The sequence below is a fragment of the Salvelinus namaycush genome, chromosome 27 (genome assembly GCF_016432855.1).
Source record: "Salvelinus namaycush isolate Seneca chromosome 27, SaNama_1.0, whole genome shotgun sequence".
NCBI classification, from domain to species: domain Eukaryota; kingdom Metazoa; phylum Chordata; class Actinopteri; order Salmoniformes; family Salmonidae; genus Salvelinus; species Salvelinus namaycush.
Genome location: NC_052333.1, coordinates 16,528,999 through 16,545,017, shown reverse-complemented (window position 1 = coordinate 16,545,017; position 16,019 = coordinate 16,528,999). Strand labels below are relative to the sequence as shown.

The 16,019-nt window shown below is 40.8% G+C and overlaps 1 protein-coding gene across 1 annotated transcript; it reads left to right on the top strand.

The window, feature by feature from the left end:
- The first annotated feature begins 329 nt into the window (after positions 1-329).
- cckb (cholecystokinin b) lies at positions 330-6,113 on the top strand. The gene is made up of 4 exons (XM_038966787.1): positions 330-382; positions 1,644-1,764; positions 2,085-2,243; positions 5,710-6,113. The coding sequence occupies exons 2-4, from the start codon at positions 1,644-1,646 to the stop codon at positions 5,844-5,846; spliced, it is 417 nt and encodes a 138-aa protein (XP_038822715.1). The 5' UTR covers positions 330-382; the 3' UTR covers positions 5,847-6,113.
- Positions 6,114-16,019: the final 9,906 nt, after the last annotated feature.

Here is a 16,019-nt window from a genome sequence, read left to right as displayed (position 1 = left end):
CAATCCAGGTTAACTGGTCTGGACTAACATATAGGTAATGCCCCCTAGAGGGCCTAATGGGCATAACCAAGCTCTCACACGCTGAGAAAATCCACTGACACACACACTGAGTCATCATTGAGGTAAAAGCTGACACAAGACTCAGCGCACACACACACACACACACACACACACACACACACACACACACACACACACACACACACACACACACACACACACACACACACACACACACACACACACACACACACACACACACACACACACACACTGGGTGGAGAGCTGGGGTGTATATAAGGGGTGTCTCTCTCTCTGAGCGGAGAAGTCCCTTCATCCCTCTCTCAAACACTCCAACACAAGGACTCTCTCTTTCCTCAAGGTAAGAACAGAACTTCTTCTTTCCTTTTCTCTCGCTCTGTGAGTGTTTTTCTCCGTATTTCTCTACCTTTATTCAGTTAATTGAGAGCAAATGAATTACCAAATTGGATATAGTTCTTCTTGAGTCAGGAATAAGTACAAGATCTCTGGAGAACTATATTTTAACGTAATAATTTTTTTCATTCAATCCAAATGCTATATTTTCTTGTTAGGTTGTGTTTGATCAAGAGGATAAATGATGTAGCGTGGACTGCTGTGTGTGTAATGAGTGATATGTTGAAGTGAATGTAAATGATGTAGCGTGGACTGCTGTGTGTGTAATGAGTGATATGTTGAAGTGTATGTAAATGATGTAGCGTGGACTGCTGTGTGTGTAATGAGTGATATGTTGAAGTGTATGTAAATGATGTAGCGTGGACTGCTGTGTGTGTAATGAGTGATATGTTGAAGTGAATGTAAATGATGTAGCGTGGACTGCTGTGTGTGTAATGAGTGATATGTTGAAGTGTATGTAAATGATGTAGCGTGGACTGCTGTGTGTGTAATGAGTGATATGTTGAAGTGTATGTAAATGATGTAGCGTGGACTGCTGTGTGTGTAATGAGTGATATGTTGAAGTGAATGTAAATGATGTAGCGTGGACTGCTGTGTGTGTAATGAGTGATATGTTGAAGTGTATGTAAATGATCGGTTGAAGTGCAGCAGCTGAAGTGTAGGTTTAGTGATGGGAACAACTGGCAGTGACCTCACTGGTCTCCCCATAGACCACTTTACAGACTGACAACATTTATCAGTCATTCAGATTGACAATTACTGTGCCACACTTACATTTGTGTCATTTTATCTTTTAGGGTAAAATATGTAAGATTTTTCAAAGATCACTTTAGTCTACATTCTATTATATTCTGTTATATTCTATTGTAGCATATTTTATTTTGACTAATAATCTGGACAAGAAATTCAGTAATTCAGTTATATTCAGACTCAATGAGTGAAGCGATCTCTGAGGGGAGGGAAGAAACAGATCAGGAGTGAAAGAGAAGGAAAAGGGTTATCTATGTCTCTCCAGAACATTTCAATGACCTCATCACATCACTAATGCCTCTTTGGGATGAACAAGTCAAGACTTCAGTAAATTAGTGAAGTTTTCACCGGAGCAGCGCTGAACACAGCAGACAGACGAGTTTAACCATTCACACCTTTATGTCACATTCCTCTCCACTCCTCTCACCGCTACCCCTCTTCTCCTCTCTCTCCCCTAGATGACGGCAGGGTTGTGTGTGTGTGTTCTGTTGGTGGTCCTGTCCACTAGCTGTTTGGGACGACCCCAGTCCTCTCCCCCCCTCCAAGAGGGCGACCCTGCCATGCCCCCTTCCTCTGAAGGTAAGAACAGGGAGATGTACCACATCTGGATGTCAAATACATTTCAATCAAATACGTTCAAATACTTTAGCTGAGCTTGATTTATCTTTCCTGGTACAATGGAACTGATGGATACGTTTTGTTCAAACTGGTGTCCTGATGATATGATGAATGTTTATGCTTTTTACGGCAATCCTTGGGCTCTAGAAAGACGCACTAGCAATAACAGATTATATCAATCAATTATTATCATAATCTTTTTACCTATGTCATTGAATTGCACCAACCAACCCAAGACAGTAGACAAAAGCTAACAAGGTGTTTCGTACTCTCTTTGATAGCACGTCTTGAAGCCTACGCCCACTTCCTCTCCAAGCCACGCCTCAGACAGACACGCTCCGCCCCTTTGGACAATACCGTCCCATATACGGCAGAAGAAGATGGAGACTCCAGAGCCAACCTCAGTGAATTGTTGGCTAGACTCATCTCCTCACGGAAAGGTGAGTGAGTGAGTGAGTGAGTGAGTGAGTGAGTGAGTGAGTGAGTGAGTGAGTGAGTGAGTGAGTGAGTGAGTGAGTGAGTGAGTGAGTGAGTGAGTGAGTGAGTGAGTGAGTGAGTGAGTGAGTGAGTGAGTGAGTGAGTGAGTGAGTGAGTGAGTGAGTGCGTGCGTGCGTGCGTGCGTGCGTGCGTGCGTGCGTGCGTGCGTGCGTGCGTGCGTGCGTGCGTGCGTGCGTGCGTGCGTGCGTGCATGTAAGAGACAGACAGAGAGAGAGATTGAGAGAGAAAAAGAGAGAGAGAGACATGCATGAGAGAGAGGCTTGAGGGTGAGCGGAAAGAGAGAGATGGAGAGAGAAGAGAGAGAATGAGAGAAAGGTATGAGGGAGAGGGAGAGAGAGAAGAGAGAAGAGAGAGAAGATGAATAAAGCTCACATTGTTCTCTTCAAGTCATTTTTAAAGTCCATTTAGGACCTCTATTACAGTGAGAGTGTTGTTTGGTCTAAATGGCTGGTGGTTTAGAAAAGCTTTGGTGGTTTGTACATGAAAGTATGTATATCTTTCCGGTCTTTGGCTTTCGTTCCATCTCCTTGTCTCTGCTTTGTCAGTGACAGGATCTATAAAGACACTTGTTCTGTGACAGGATCAGGGAAGATCTCAGTCAGGGCTTTTACACTGCTGACAACAACTGTAGAGATATTCTGTCTGAGCTTTAGATATTCTGTCTGAGTTAATGTGATGTTATACACACGCACACACATACACAGACACACACACACCTCCTTTCAGAAGATAACAGACAGAGAACAGCATGATGAAGACATGTGGACAGATAGCTCCATGGGGCTACTGAAGACAGTCTATCTAATGAGTTAGTATTAGATGTATTCTGTAAGAGGTGTCGTTATACTCAAGCAGTTAAACATGTAAGTGCCCACTTCAACAACTGTTTTTGATCAAGTTCACAAAACAATCCGAATTTACTACTTCCATCTGAGAGAAATATATAAGTGCTGAGTTCACGTGTTAAACTCATGGGTTAAAAACTTGTTGGCCCCGTTTTTTCAATTTTCGCCTAAAATGACATACCCAAATCTAACTGCCTGTAGCTCAGGCCCTGAAGCAAGGATATACATATTCTTGGTACCATTTGAAAGGAAACACTTTGAAGTTTGTGGACATGTGGAAGGAATGTAGGAGAATATAACACATTAGATCTGGTAAAAGATAACACAACCGTTTTTTGTATTTTTTTGTACCATCATCTTTGAAATGCAAGAGAAAGGCCATAATGTATTATTCCAGCCCAGGTGCAATATAGATTTTGGCCACTACATGGCAGCAGTGTATGTGCAAAGTTTTAGACTGATCCAAATTTTGGATCAATTTTGGATCGATACTGTCCAAATGTCCCTAATTTGTTTATTGATAACTTTTCAAGTTCAAAACTGTGCACTCTCCTCAAACAATAGCATGGTATTATTTCACTGTAATCGCTACTGTAAATTGGACAGTGCAGTTAGATTAACAAGAATTTAAGCTTTCTGCCAATATCAGATATGTCTATGTCCTGGGAAATGTTCTTGTTACTCACGCATTAGCCTACGTTAGCTCAACGTCCCGCAGGGGACCTATTGATCCTGAAGAAGTTTTTAAAGGTCCAATGCAGCCATTTTATTTCAATATCAAATCATTTCTGGGTAACAATTAAGTACCTTACTGTTATTGTCTTTAATTAAATGGTTCAAAATAATTTAAAAAATAGCTTCTTAGCAAAGGGACATTTCTCAAGCAAGAATTTTGCTAGGAATATTTGGATTGGTCTGAGTGGGGAAGGGAAAACAGATAATTAGCTGTTATTGGTAGAGAGGTTTGGAACACTTTCTTATTGGTCCATTAACTAATTTATCACATGGGGATGTCACCTAGCCTGACGACTCACACTAAATTGTTCCGCTGCTCTGTCGTTCGCTACATACTTTAGTCTGAGGCTGCCATCATTGAAGTTGTTTGTGGTGAAGAGAGGCGTTGTACAAAACAAAGTCATCATCGATCGGATTGTCTTCAACCAATCAGAGTATCAAAGCCAACGACGAATCTTCCACGTGTGTTCTGGTTCTGGCCCAACCCATTGGTTTCTGGACCATTTACACGGCCCCAAATGTGCTCGCATTCGGCGAAGGGTCGGGACGTACTCAGATCCATACTTACTGTGAAGAAGAAACTAAAGTCTGTGAACGTGGCGTAGCATTTGGCCGGAGCAAGGAGTCTGGGTAGCCAGGCAAGATGTCACCATTGAAGGCCAAAACTCCATACCACCAAAACAAGCTGAAATTTCAGGCAACCTTTTCATACAGCCCTTACACTGAAAGGGCATTATAATAATTTTCACAATATTATTCCAACCTCATTGTGTGGAAATATATATAAAACACGGGAAAATCTAGTTTTTTGACTGCACTGGGCCTTTAAAGCAACAAGCCAAAAAATTCTAACTTTATTGTTTCAAAAGTTCATGTTCACAGTTTGTACCATGAAATCACAACCTACACAGCTAGTCTGTTATTATGTGCATCACTCTACTGTGTCAATGAGACAGAGGCAGGGGAAGGGTCAGAGAAACAGATGTAGAGCAAAAGAGAGAGAGGGAATAGAATAAGCCAGAAAAAAAGACAGAGGGAGAAAGAGAGATGGAACAAGAGGGGCATGATATTGCAGCTCTGAACCCTGTTAGTAAAGACTGTTATTAATTCTATAATCAGACAGAGGGTTGGGCTTAGAACACTGGCCTCTGACACACACACACACACACACACACACACACACACACACACACACACACACACACACACACACACACACACACACACACACACACACACACACACACACACACACAGAGAGAGAGAGAGAGAGAGATCATTCTGAGACCTGTGAAGTGTCTTGGCTCACAGGAAGCATGTGAAAGACTCTCTGTAACACGCTTGACATTTACACCTCCTACAATGAATGTGTGTGTTTGTGTGTGTGTGTGTGTGTGTGTGTGTGTGTGTGTGTGTGTGTGTGTGTGTGTGTGTGTGTGTGTGTGTGTGTGTGTGTGTGTGTGTGTGTGTGTGTGTGTGTGTGTGTGTGTGTGTGTGTGTGTGTGTGTGTGTGTGTGGCGTGGGAGGAGTGTTAAAAGCTCCCCAGTGACACGAACACCATCGATATTACCATAGTTCACACGCCAGTCAAACAACCACGGCCAGATATCTCCAGTGTTAGCCATGTCGTATGTTACCTACTCTCAATCTGGATAATTCATTAGCTAATAAATGATATTCCCACAGTGCTTCTGTTGATACAGTATGTCTCTGCATGCGTGTGGGGCAGCCAAATTGTTCAACCCGCCACAAAGACTCACACCAGTAGAAGATAGACAGGTGATATAGCTCTCTCTCTCTGCTTTCCTCTGTCCCTCCCTCCCTCTAGGTTCTATCCGTAAGAACTCAACAGTGAACAGCAGAGCTAGCGGTCTCAGTGCTAACCACCGGATAAAAGACCGAGACTACAATGGGTGGATGGACTTCGGCCGCCGCAGTGCAGAAGAGTACGAGTACTCCTTGTAAAAAAAGTAGTCACTCTCTACGAGAAAACAACAAACTCAGTCACTGTCCCGCGATAAGAGTATATTTATTCTGTATTTGTTTGTAAACACTACATGATGCAATATATACATATGCCAAATTTTTCAGGAAATGTTTGAAGTTCTGGTTTTCTTTCCTGGTGTTCTGTCTGTTTATGGTTTTGGAGGGAATTGAATGGAATGAAAAAAGGTCAGGTGTTAATGGAAAAATATATATGATGTCATGAGATTAACTTGGATCAATAAAAGTTAAGAATGAACAGTATCTCAACAAATGACTTCCCAAAGACACATGCTCACACCCACGTAAGCATGCACAGATAACAACTCACACAAATAACATAATACCCTCATGGTATCACCTTAAGACGTTAAACTAGAAATATAAATAGTACGCAGTGGCTCATTATAATACATAAAGCTGGTAGAACACAGAGCTCACTTCTCTAGGACCCCAGTCCTGCTGCTTTTCAGTTCTCTCAATTAACCAATGAATATAATTGACTGATTTATAAAGTGCAACGATTGGTCAGAGTGCACACACCTGGTTTCCCAGGTCTGAATCAGACTTTGATTAAAAGGCAGGATGAAAACTAGCAGACGCTGCAGCTGTGCCCCTTCACTTACAAACATGTCATTTGTGAACAACAGTACTGCCTGACATAACTGGTGTGCAACAACAACCGACAGGGAATAGACTTCAACATCATGTTGTGATTCATATTTACTGTATGTTGTTGACCAACATCATTAAATGGCAGATGTACCAAACATCAAGCCCAGTCACTGAAATTGAAGTTGAAATTATATAGGGAAATGTAGATTTTGATGTGTTACCAATTCAATTCGTTTTTTTAATCAATTGCTTAAGTTGACAAAATGTTTAAATAACATGAAAGCAACATTAGGTTAACCTGTTTGTGCCTGATCGGAATGTTGGCCTACATACTAAACTGAAAATGAAAAAGTGTTTGGAGATACAGTATCTTGGGACATACCACGTTGAAGTGTTCTGTTACTTGATGGGAATATCATACCATGAACCCGAGATGAGAAAACACAGGAATCTGGAAAATACTCACATCATAAAATAGCCTTTATTTTATGTTCTGCTTGGATTGTGTTCTGTCTGTTCTGTTTCTCTCTACCTGCTGAAATAAAGACTGTTGGAGATAGACTGTAAAGTGACTGGAACGCTGGTGTTCTAACTGGTGGAAATAAAGACTGTTGGAGATAGACTGTAAAGTGACTGGAAGGCTGGTGTTCTAACTGGTGGAAATAAAGAAATGAATGCTCATTCATTTCCTAATAAATAAACCAATTAATAACCAAATCACATCATCAATAAGACAATCACCAGACTATCTCCTGAGTACACTAAAGACAGAACGGGTACATATTGACAGAGCTGAGACAGAGAACAGGTACCGATCTGGTAAATATTGACAGAGCTGGGACAGAGAACAGGTAAATATCTGGTAAATATTGACAGAGCTGAGACAGAGAACAGTTAAATATCTGGTAAATATTGACAGAGCTGAGACAGAGAACAGGTAAATATCTGGTCAATATTGACAGACCTGAGACAGAGAACAGGTAAATATCTGGTCAATATTGACAGAGCTGAGAAAGAGAACAGTTAAATATCTGGTCAATATTGACAGAGCTGAGACAGAGAACAGGTAAATATCTGGTAAATATTGACAGACCTGAGACAGAGAACAGGTAAATATCTGGTCAATATTGACAGAGCTGAGACAGAGAACAGGTAAATATCTGGTAAATATTGACAGAGCTGAGAAAGAGAACAGGTAAATATCTGGTAAATATTGACAGAGCTGAGACAGAGAACAGGTAAATATCTGGTACATATTGACAGAGCTGAGACAGAGAACAGGTAAATATCTGGTACATATTGACAGAGCTGAGACAGAGAACAGGTAAATATCTGGTACATATTGACAGAGCTGAGAAAGAGAACAGTTAAATATCTGGTAAATATTGACAGAGCTGAGACAGAGAACAGGTAAATATCTGGTACATATTGACAGAGCTGAGACAGAGAACAGGTAAATATCTGGTAAATATTGACAGAGCTGAGACAGAGAACAGGTACATATCTGGTAAATATTGACAGAGTTGGGACAGAGAACAGGTACATATCTGGTAAATATTGACAGAGCTGAGACAGAGAACAGGTAAATATCTGGTAAATATTGACAGAGCTGAGACAGAGAACAGGTAAATATCTGGTAAATATTGACAGAGCTGAGACAGAGAACAGGTACATATCTGGTAAATATTGACAGAGCTGGGACAGAGAACAGGTACATATCTGGTAAATATTGACAGAGCTGAGACAGAGAACAGGTAAATATCTGGTAAATATTGACAGAGCTGGGACAGAGAACAGGTAAATATCTGGTAAATATTGACAGAGCTGAGACAGAGAACAGGTAAATATCTGGTACATATTGACAGAGCTGAGACAGAGAACAGTTAAATATCTGGTACATATTGACAGAGCTGAGACAGAGAACAGGTACATATCTGGTACATATTGACAGAGCTGAGACAGAGAACAGGTACATATCTGGTACATATTGACAGAGCTGAGACAGAGAACAGGTAAATATCTGGTACATATTGACAGAGCTGAGACAGAGAACAGGTACATATCTGGTACATATTGACAGAGCTGAGACAGAGAACAGGTACATATCTGGTAAATATTGACAGAGCTGAGACAGAGAACAGGTACATATCTGGTAAATATTGACAGAGCTGAGACAGAGAACAGTTAAATATCTGGTAAATATTGACAGAGCTGAGACAGAGAACAGGTAAATATCTGGTAAATATTGACAGAACTGAGACAGAGAACAGGTAAATATCTGGTAAATATTGACAGAGCTGAGACAGAGAACAGGTACATATCTGGTACATATTGACAGAGCTGAGACAGAGAACAGGTAAATATCTGGTAAATATTGACAGAGCTGAGACAGAGAACAGGTACATATCTGGTAAATATTGACAGAGCTGGGACAGAGAACAGGTACCGATCTGGTAAATATTGACAGAGCTGGGACAGAGAACAGGTACATATCTGGTACATATTGACAGAGCTGAGACAGAGAACAGGTACATATCTGGTAAATATTGACAGAGCTGAGACAGAGAACAGGTACATATCTGGTAAATATTGACAGAGCTGGGACAGAGAACAGGTACATATCTGGTAAATATTGACAGAGCTGAGACAGAGAGCAGGTACATATCTGGTAAATATTGACAGAGCTGAGACAGAGAACAGGTACATATATGGTACATATTGACAGAGCTGGGACAGAGAACAGGTACATATCTGGTAAATATTGACAGAGCTGGGACAGAGAACAGGTACATATATGGTACATATTGACAGAGCTGGGACAGAGAACAGGTACATATCTGGTACATATTGACAGAGCTGGGACAGATAACAGGTACATATCTGGTAAATATTGACAGAGCTGGGACAGAGAACAGGTACATATCTGGTACATATTGACAGAGCTGAGACAGAGAACAGGTACATATCTGGTAAATATTGACAGAGCTGGGACAGAGAACAGGTACATATCTGGTAAATATTGACAGAGCTGAGACAGAGAACAGGTACATATCTGGTAAATATTGACAGAGCTGGGACAGAGAACAGGTACATATCTGGTAAATATTGACAGAGCTGAGGGAATGAAGAGAAATGGACAGAGATTAAATGTGAAGAACATATTCACTTATTCACCTCAGGACAGAGAGTAGTGCATGACAAGTAGAAGAATAGACAGAAATACAGCACATCACTGCTATAATGGATATTCAGCAATGGGTATTATAGCCCAGACGTTCCCAAACTTTTTTGCTTCCTGACCCACCAATTGAGGTGTCTTTCGAGTCGCGGTCCATCATAACGGTTGAGCAGTGAAAAAACATACACAGACCAAAGAATAAGTAAAAAATATTATCTAGGCAGTGGAGAGAACATTCTGCCCTTTCATAGCTAATCTCCTGCAATCCTATACATCCTGCCATGTTGCAGATTAAAAGAAAATTTCATACAATTCTACGAATTTTACATGGCTAATGCTTTGTTCTTATGCTCAAACATAACAAAATCAATGGAGGCCTGATGGTGTAGCTGCAATTTTGTTGAATGTAAATGCTCAAAGATTATAGGCTATTATTGAAAAATATATAGGTCCATTATCATTACTACATAGTTTCTATTTGGTTTTAGTAATTTAAGTTTACACTGAAAGGGTTTTTCTATCCTGAAAATGTATAAATTAAAACATGTGGTTAATGTCATCCCACAACCCACATGGACACCTGCTGCGAACCACAAGTGGGTCCCGACCCACAGTTTGGGAACCACCGCAATAGGCCTACATTGGTGGCACATGGCGTGAGATGAAATGCTTCAGTGATAATGGTTCAGATGTCCAAGAGAGAATTTCAGAGAAGGGCATTTCCATGTAAAGAGCCCTATGAGCATTAACGTGACGTTCATAAGAAAACATTACATTTGGTTGCAAATTAAAGCTAAGAGTCAGTTTTTTGAATGTTTTATTAAGGCATAGACGCATGTCTACTTTCCATTCAAAAAGTTAGGAACAGGCAAAGGCTTTGATTTTTGGTCAAATGGATGGAAAAGGGTCTTAGAAAACAGCTAGCAGCAAAAGTCTTAAAAGGTATTAGAAATACATCCAAACACAATGTTGAAGTAAAGACCCCTGACAACTAATAGCAACACTTTGATTTAGTTTTGAAAAAATTATTTGCCTTCTGTAAGTTTAAGAAATATAGCCTAGTGCCTTTTCATTTTCAAAATACAGTATAATTTATTGTATTGTGTACTGTATTGTGCTATACTGTACTCTACTGAACTATACTCTACTATCAAGGCACAATGCGAGACCCAGATGCAGACACAGGAGACAGATAGTTGGAGTCTTACAATGTTTATTAATCCAAAGGGGTAGGCAAGAGAATGGTCGTGGACAGGCAAAAAGGTCACAACCAGATCAGAGTCCAGGAGGTACAGAGTGGCAGACAGGCTCGTGGTCAAGGCAGGCAGAATGGTCAGGCAGGCGGGTACAAAGTCCAGAAACAGGCAAGGGTCAAAACTGGGAGGACTAGAAAAAGGAGGATGCAAAAAGCAGGAGAACGGGAAAACCGCTGGTTGACTTGGAAACATACAAGACGAACTGGCACAGAGAGACAGGAAACACAGGGATAAATACACTGGGGAAAATCAGTGACACCTGGAGAGGGTGGAGACAATCACAAGGACAGGTGAAACAGATCAGGGCATGACACTCTATTGTACTGTGATGTCTTAACTTGTTTGGGGGCGGAGCTCCTTACAATAATAGCCAGTGTGTAGAATAATACCCAAACATGCAAAGGAGGATATTACATATTTCTACCTTTGTGTTGCTATTCAGGATACATCACCATGAAGAGAATGACATGCATAATGATGCATTTCTTTATAGTACAAATCAGGGACCCATGATGTCATTCTGTTACCGTCATTCTGTTACAGCGTTTTAATCCACTTCACTTACTGTAGTTCAATAACCAAAGTCAAGGTGTCATGACGAACCATTAAACAGGCAAAGCGTCAATACAGGGCCAAGATTGAATCATACTACACCGGCTCAGACGCTTGTCTTATGTGGCAGGGCTTGCAAACTATTACAGACTACAAAGGGAAGCACAGCCGCGAGCTGCCCAGTGACATGAGCCTACCAGATGAGCTAAATCACTTCTATGCTCGCTTTGAGGCAAGCAACACTGAGGCATGCATGAGAGCATCAGCTGTTCCAGGCGACTGTGTGATCACGCTCTCTGTAGCCGATGTGAGTAAGACCTTTAAACAGGTCAACATACACAAGGCTGCAGGGCCAGACGGATTACCAGCACATGTGCTCCGGGCATGTGCTGACCAACTGGCAGGTGTCTTCACTGACATTTTCATCATGTCCCTGATTAAGTCTGTAATACCAACATGTTTCAAGCAGACCACCATAGTCCCTGTGCCCAAGAACACAAAGGCAACCTGCCTAAATGACTACAGACCCGTAGCACTCACGTCTGTAGCCATGAAATGCTTTGAAAGGTTGGTAATGGCTCACATCAACACCATTATCCCAGAAACCCTAGACCCACTCCAAGTTGCATACCGCCCAAACAGATCCACAGATGATGCAATCTCTATTGCACTCCACACTGCCCTTTCCCACCTGGACAAAACAAACACTTATGTGAGAATGCTATTCATTGACTACAGCTCAGCGTTCAACACCATAGTACCCTCAAAGCTCATCACTAAGCTAAGGATCCTGGGACTAAACACCTCCCTCTGCAACTGGATCCTGGACTTCCTGACAGGTCGCCCCCAGGTGGTGAGGGTAGGTAGCAACACATCTGCCACGCTGATCCTCAACACTGGAGCTCCCCAGGGGTGCGTGCTCAGTCCCCTCCTGTACTCCCTGTTCACCCACGACTGCATTGCCAGGCATGACTCCAACACCATCATTAAGTTTGCAGACGACACAACAGTGGTAGGCATGATCACCGACAACTACGAGACAGCCTATAGGGAGGAAGTCAGAGACCTGGCCGGGTGGTGCCAGAATAACAACCTATCCCTCAACGTAACCAAGACTAAGGAGATTATTGTGGACTACAGGAAAAGGAGGACCGAGCACGCCCCCATTCTCATCGACGGGGCTGTAGTGGAGCAGGTTGAGAGCTTCAAGTTCCTTGGTGTCCACATCAACAACAAACTAGAATGGTCCAAACACACCAAGACAGTCCTGAAGAGGGCACGACAAAGCCTATTCCCCCTCAGGAAACTAAAAAGATTTGGCATGGGTCCTGAGATCCTCAAAAGGTTCTACAGCTGCAACATCGAGAGCATCCTGACTGGTTGCATCACTGCCTGGTACGGCAACTGCTCGGCCTCTGACCGCAAGGCACTACAGAGGGTAGTGCGTACGGCCCAGTACATCACTGGGGCTAAGCTGCCTGCCATCCAGGACCTCTACACCAGGCAGTGTCTGAGGAAGGCCCTAAAAATTGTCCAAGACCCCAGCCACCCCAGTCATAGACTGTTCTCTCTACTACCGCATGGCAAGTGGTACCGGAGTGCCAAGTCTAGAACAAAAAGGCTTCTCAACAGTTTTTACCCCCAAGCCATGAGACTCCTGAACAGGTAATCAAATGGCTACCCGGACTATTTGCATTGTGTGCCCCCTCCCCCCAACCCCTCTTTTTCGCTGCTGCTACTCTCTGTTTATCATATATGCATAGTCACTTTAACTATACATTCATGTACATACTACCTCAATTGGGCCGACCAACCAGTGCTCCCGCACATTGGCTAACCGGGGTATCTGCATTGTGTCCCACCCACCAAACGCCAACCCCTCTTTATGCTACCGCTACTCTCTGTTCATCATATATGCATAGTCACTTTAACCATATCTACATGTACATACTACCTCAATCAGCCTGACTAACCGGTGTCTGTATGTAGCCTCGCTACTTTTATAGCCTCGCTACTGTATATAGCCTGTCTTTTTACTGTTGTTTTATTTCTTTACCTACCTATTGTTCACCTAATACCTTTTTTGCACTATATGTTAGAGCCTGTAAGTAAGCATTTCACTGTAAGGTCTACACCTGTTTTTTTCAGCACACGTGACAAATAAACTTTGATTTGATTTGATGTCATAACTGACACCCCATTCTTTCTGCAGGTCACATAAAAATTGAGGGAGATTTCATTCATTCTGTTACCAAATTTTACATCTGCACTTTTATTCGATTAAATGAGTTTTTGTAAAAGAATTCAGTTGAAATTGTTAAAAATAGTAATTGTGTATGTACAGTATTGGTGGGGTCCAAAATTATTGACACCCTTGATAAAGATATGCAATAATGACGGTATAAAATAAAACTTTCTCACTCATGAATAATTATCAGTACAGAGGGTCAAAGATCATAACTCCAAGACGTGGTAATTGTAGCATGTCTTGGCTGTATGATCTTTGAACCAGTGTAACTTTCTCATTCATCATTATTCACGATTAATTCATGATTATCCGTACTTATGGTAGCATCCACATTAATGTAGAAGTTTTTAGAAACATATTCTATTCTAATTTACAATAAAAGTGACTCCAAAATGACATAATCAGTTATTTATTCGGCACAAAACATTTTACTCTCTTTCTCTGAGCATTTGTGTTAGTATAAAATACATGCAATATAGCTCAGTATTTGAATTATTTATTTTATACAGTCATTTTATACACTCCCCAAAGCACACACATCCTTGGGTCGCTGGTCTTTTCAGTTCGCTGCAGCCAGTGACTGGAATGAGCTGCAACAAACACTCAAACTGGACACTTTTATCTCTTCATTCAAAGACACAATCATGGACACTGACAGTTGTAGCTGCTTTGTGTAATGTATTGTTGTCTCTACCTTCTTGCCCTTTTTACTGTTGTCTGTGCCCAATAATATATATATATATTTTATTTTTTTCAAGGGGTGGATCAGCTTTAATATTGCGGATAGATTGTTGCTTCCATCAATGTAAGTATCTGCATCATTTCCAATCCCTCATATATTTTTGGGGTAAATATATATATCTAAATACACATATACATACACATACCCATATACATATACACACATAAACATTCATACATATATATACATACATACACATACATATATACAAACATGCATATATATACACACTTTTTTAGAATATACCTTTATTGTTCCCCGCGAACCTACCACCCCTCCCCAAATTAGAGGAAGGTCAGGACTAAAAACAAACAAAATATAGCTATTGTAAAATAGATTGTGTCTGTAAAATGTGTATAAGATGTATAAACTGAAGGTAGAAGCCTAAGTGTTATTGTTTATTAGTTTACTCCATTTCTGATGTCCATCCAGTTTGATTTCTATTTGTAATTGTGCTATTTCACAAAAGTTCTGAACCTATATACATTTTACAGACACCGTATGTTTTACATGTGTTATCTTGTTGCTATTAGTCCCACCCTTCAGCTCCATTCAACCCCTTCCATCCATCTCTTAACACCATCCATATTGGATTTCTATTTGCCATATATTTTTCAACTGTGCTGTGATGCTTCACAAAAGTACTGAACCTTTCTATTCTCATAGCTTCTACAGATTGTAAATTAAAGATAAGCATTTTAGCTCAAATAATTATTATATTATTGATCGATTGACTATGACTTTTCAAATCACCCAGTATTGCTATCTGCAGCGTGAGTTCTAGGTAAATGTTGCAATTCTTCAGCCATTCCTGGACCTGTGACCAAAAACAAGCTACATATGGACAGTACCAAAATAGATGATCTAATAACTCTGCCTCCTCGCAGAAAAATCTGCAGAGCTGGGAAGATTGTATCCCCCATACAGTATATATAACATTCTATTGGTTGCAAAAATTTTGTATAATAATCTAAATTGAAAAATTTGAAGTTGTCTGTGCTCAATAATGTTTGTACCCTGTTTTGTGCTGCTACCATGTTACCATGTCAATGTTGTGTTGCTACCATGTTGTCATGTGTTGCTTCCATGCAATGTTGTTGTCTTAGGACTCTCTTTATGTAGTGTTGTGTTGTCTCTCTATTTCTTATTTTATTTATTTTTTATTGTAATCCCAGCCCCAGCCTTTTGCCTTTTGGTAGGCCGTCATTGTAAATAAGAATTTGATCTTAAATTACTTGCCTAGTTAAATAAAATTAAATATCCAATTATTGCTAATCTTTATCAAGGGTGTCAACAATGTCAGACCCCACTGTAGTTATATGGTTTGTTTTTTGTTTTTACATTTAAAGTGAATAAGTCTGAGCGTCTTTCTGTTACTATTGAATTAGTTAGGTCTCCTCTGAATGCTTTAAAGTGTGATACGGTACTGTACAGTTCAGCCAGTCCATTCAGTATCACATGCTCTGACTGCTGCTGTCGAACCCATATAGCAGAGCAATCTAGACCCTATATCTAATCAAAGGTTTTAAAGACAATTTGAGATGTTTTAGAGAGAATTTCTGAT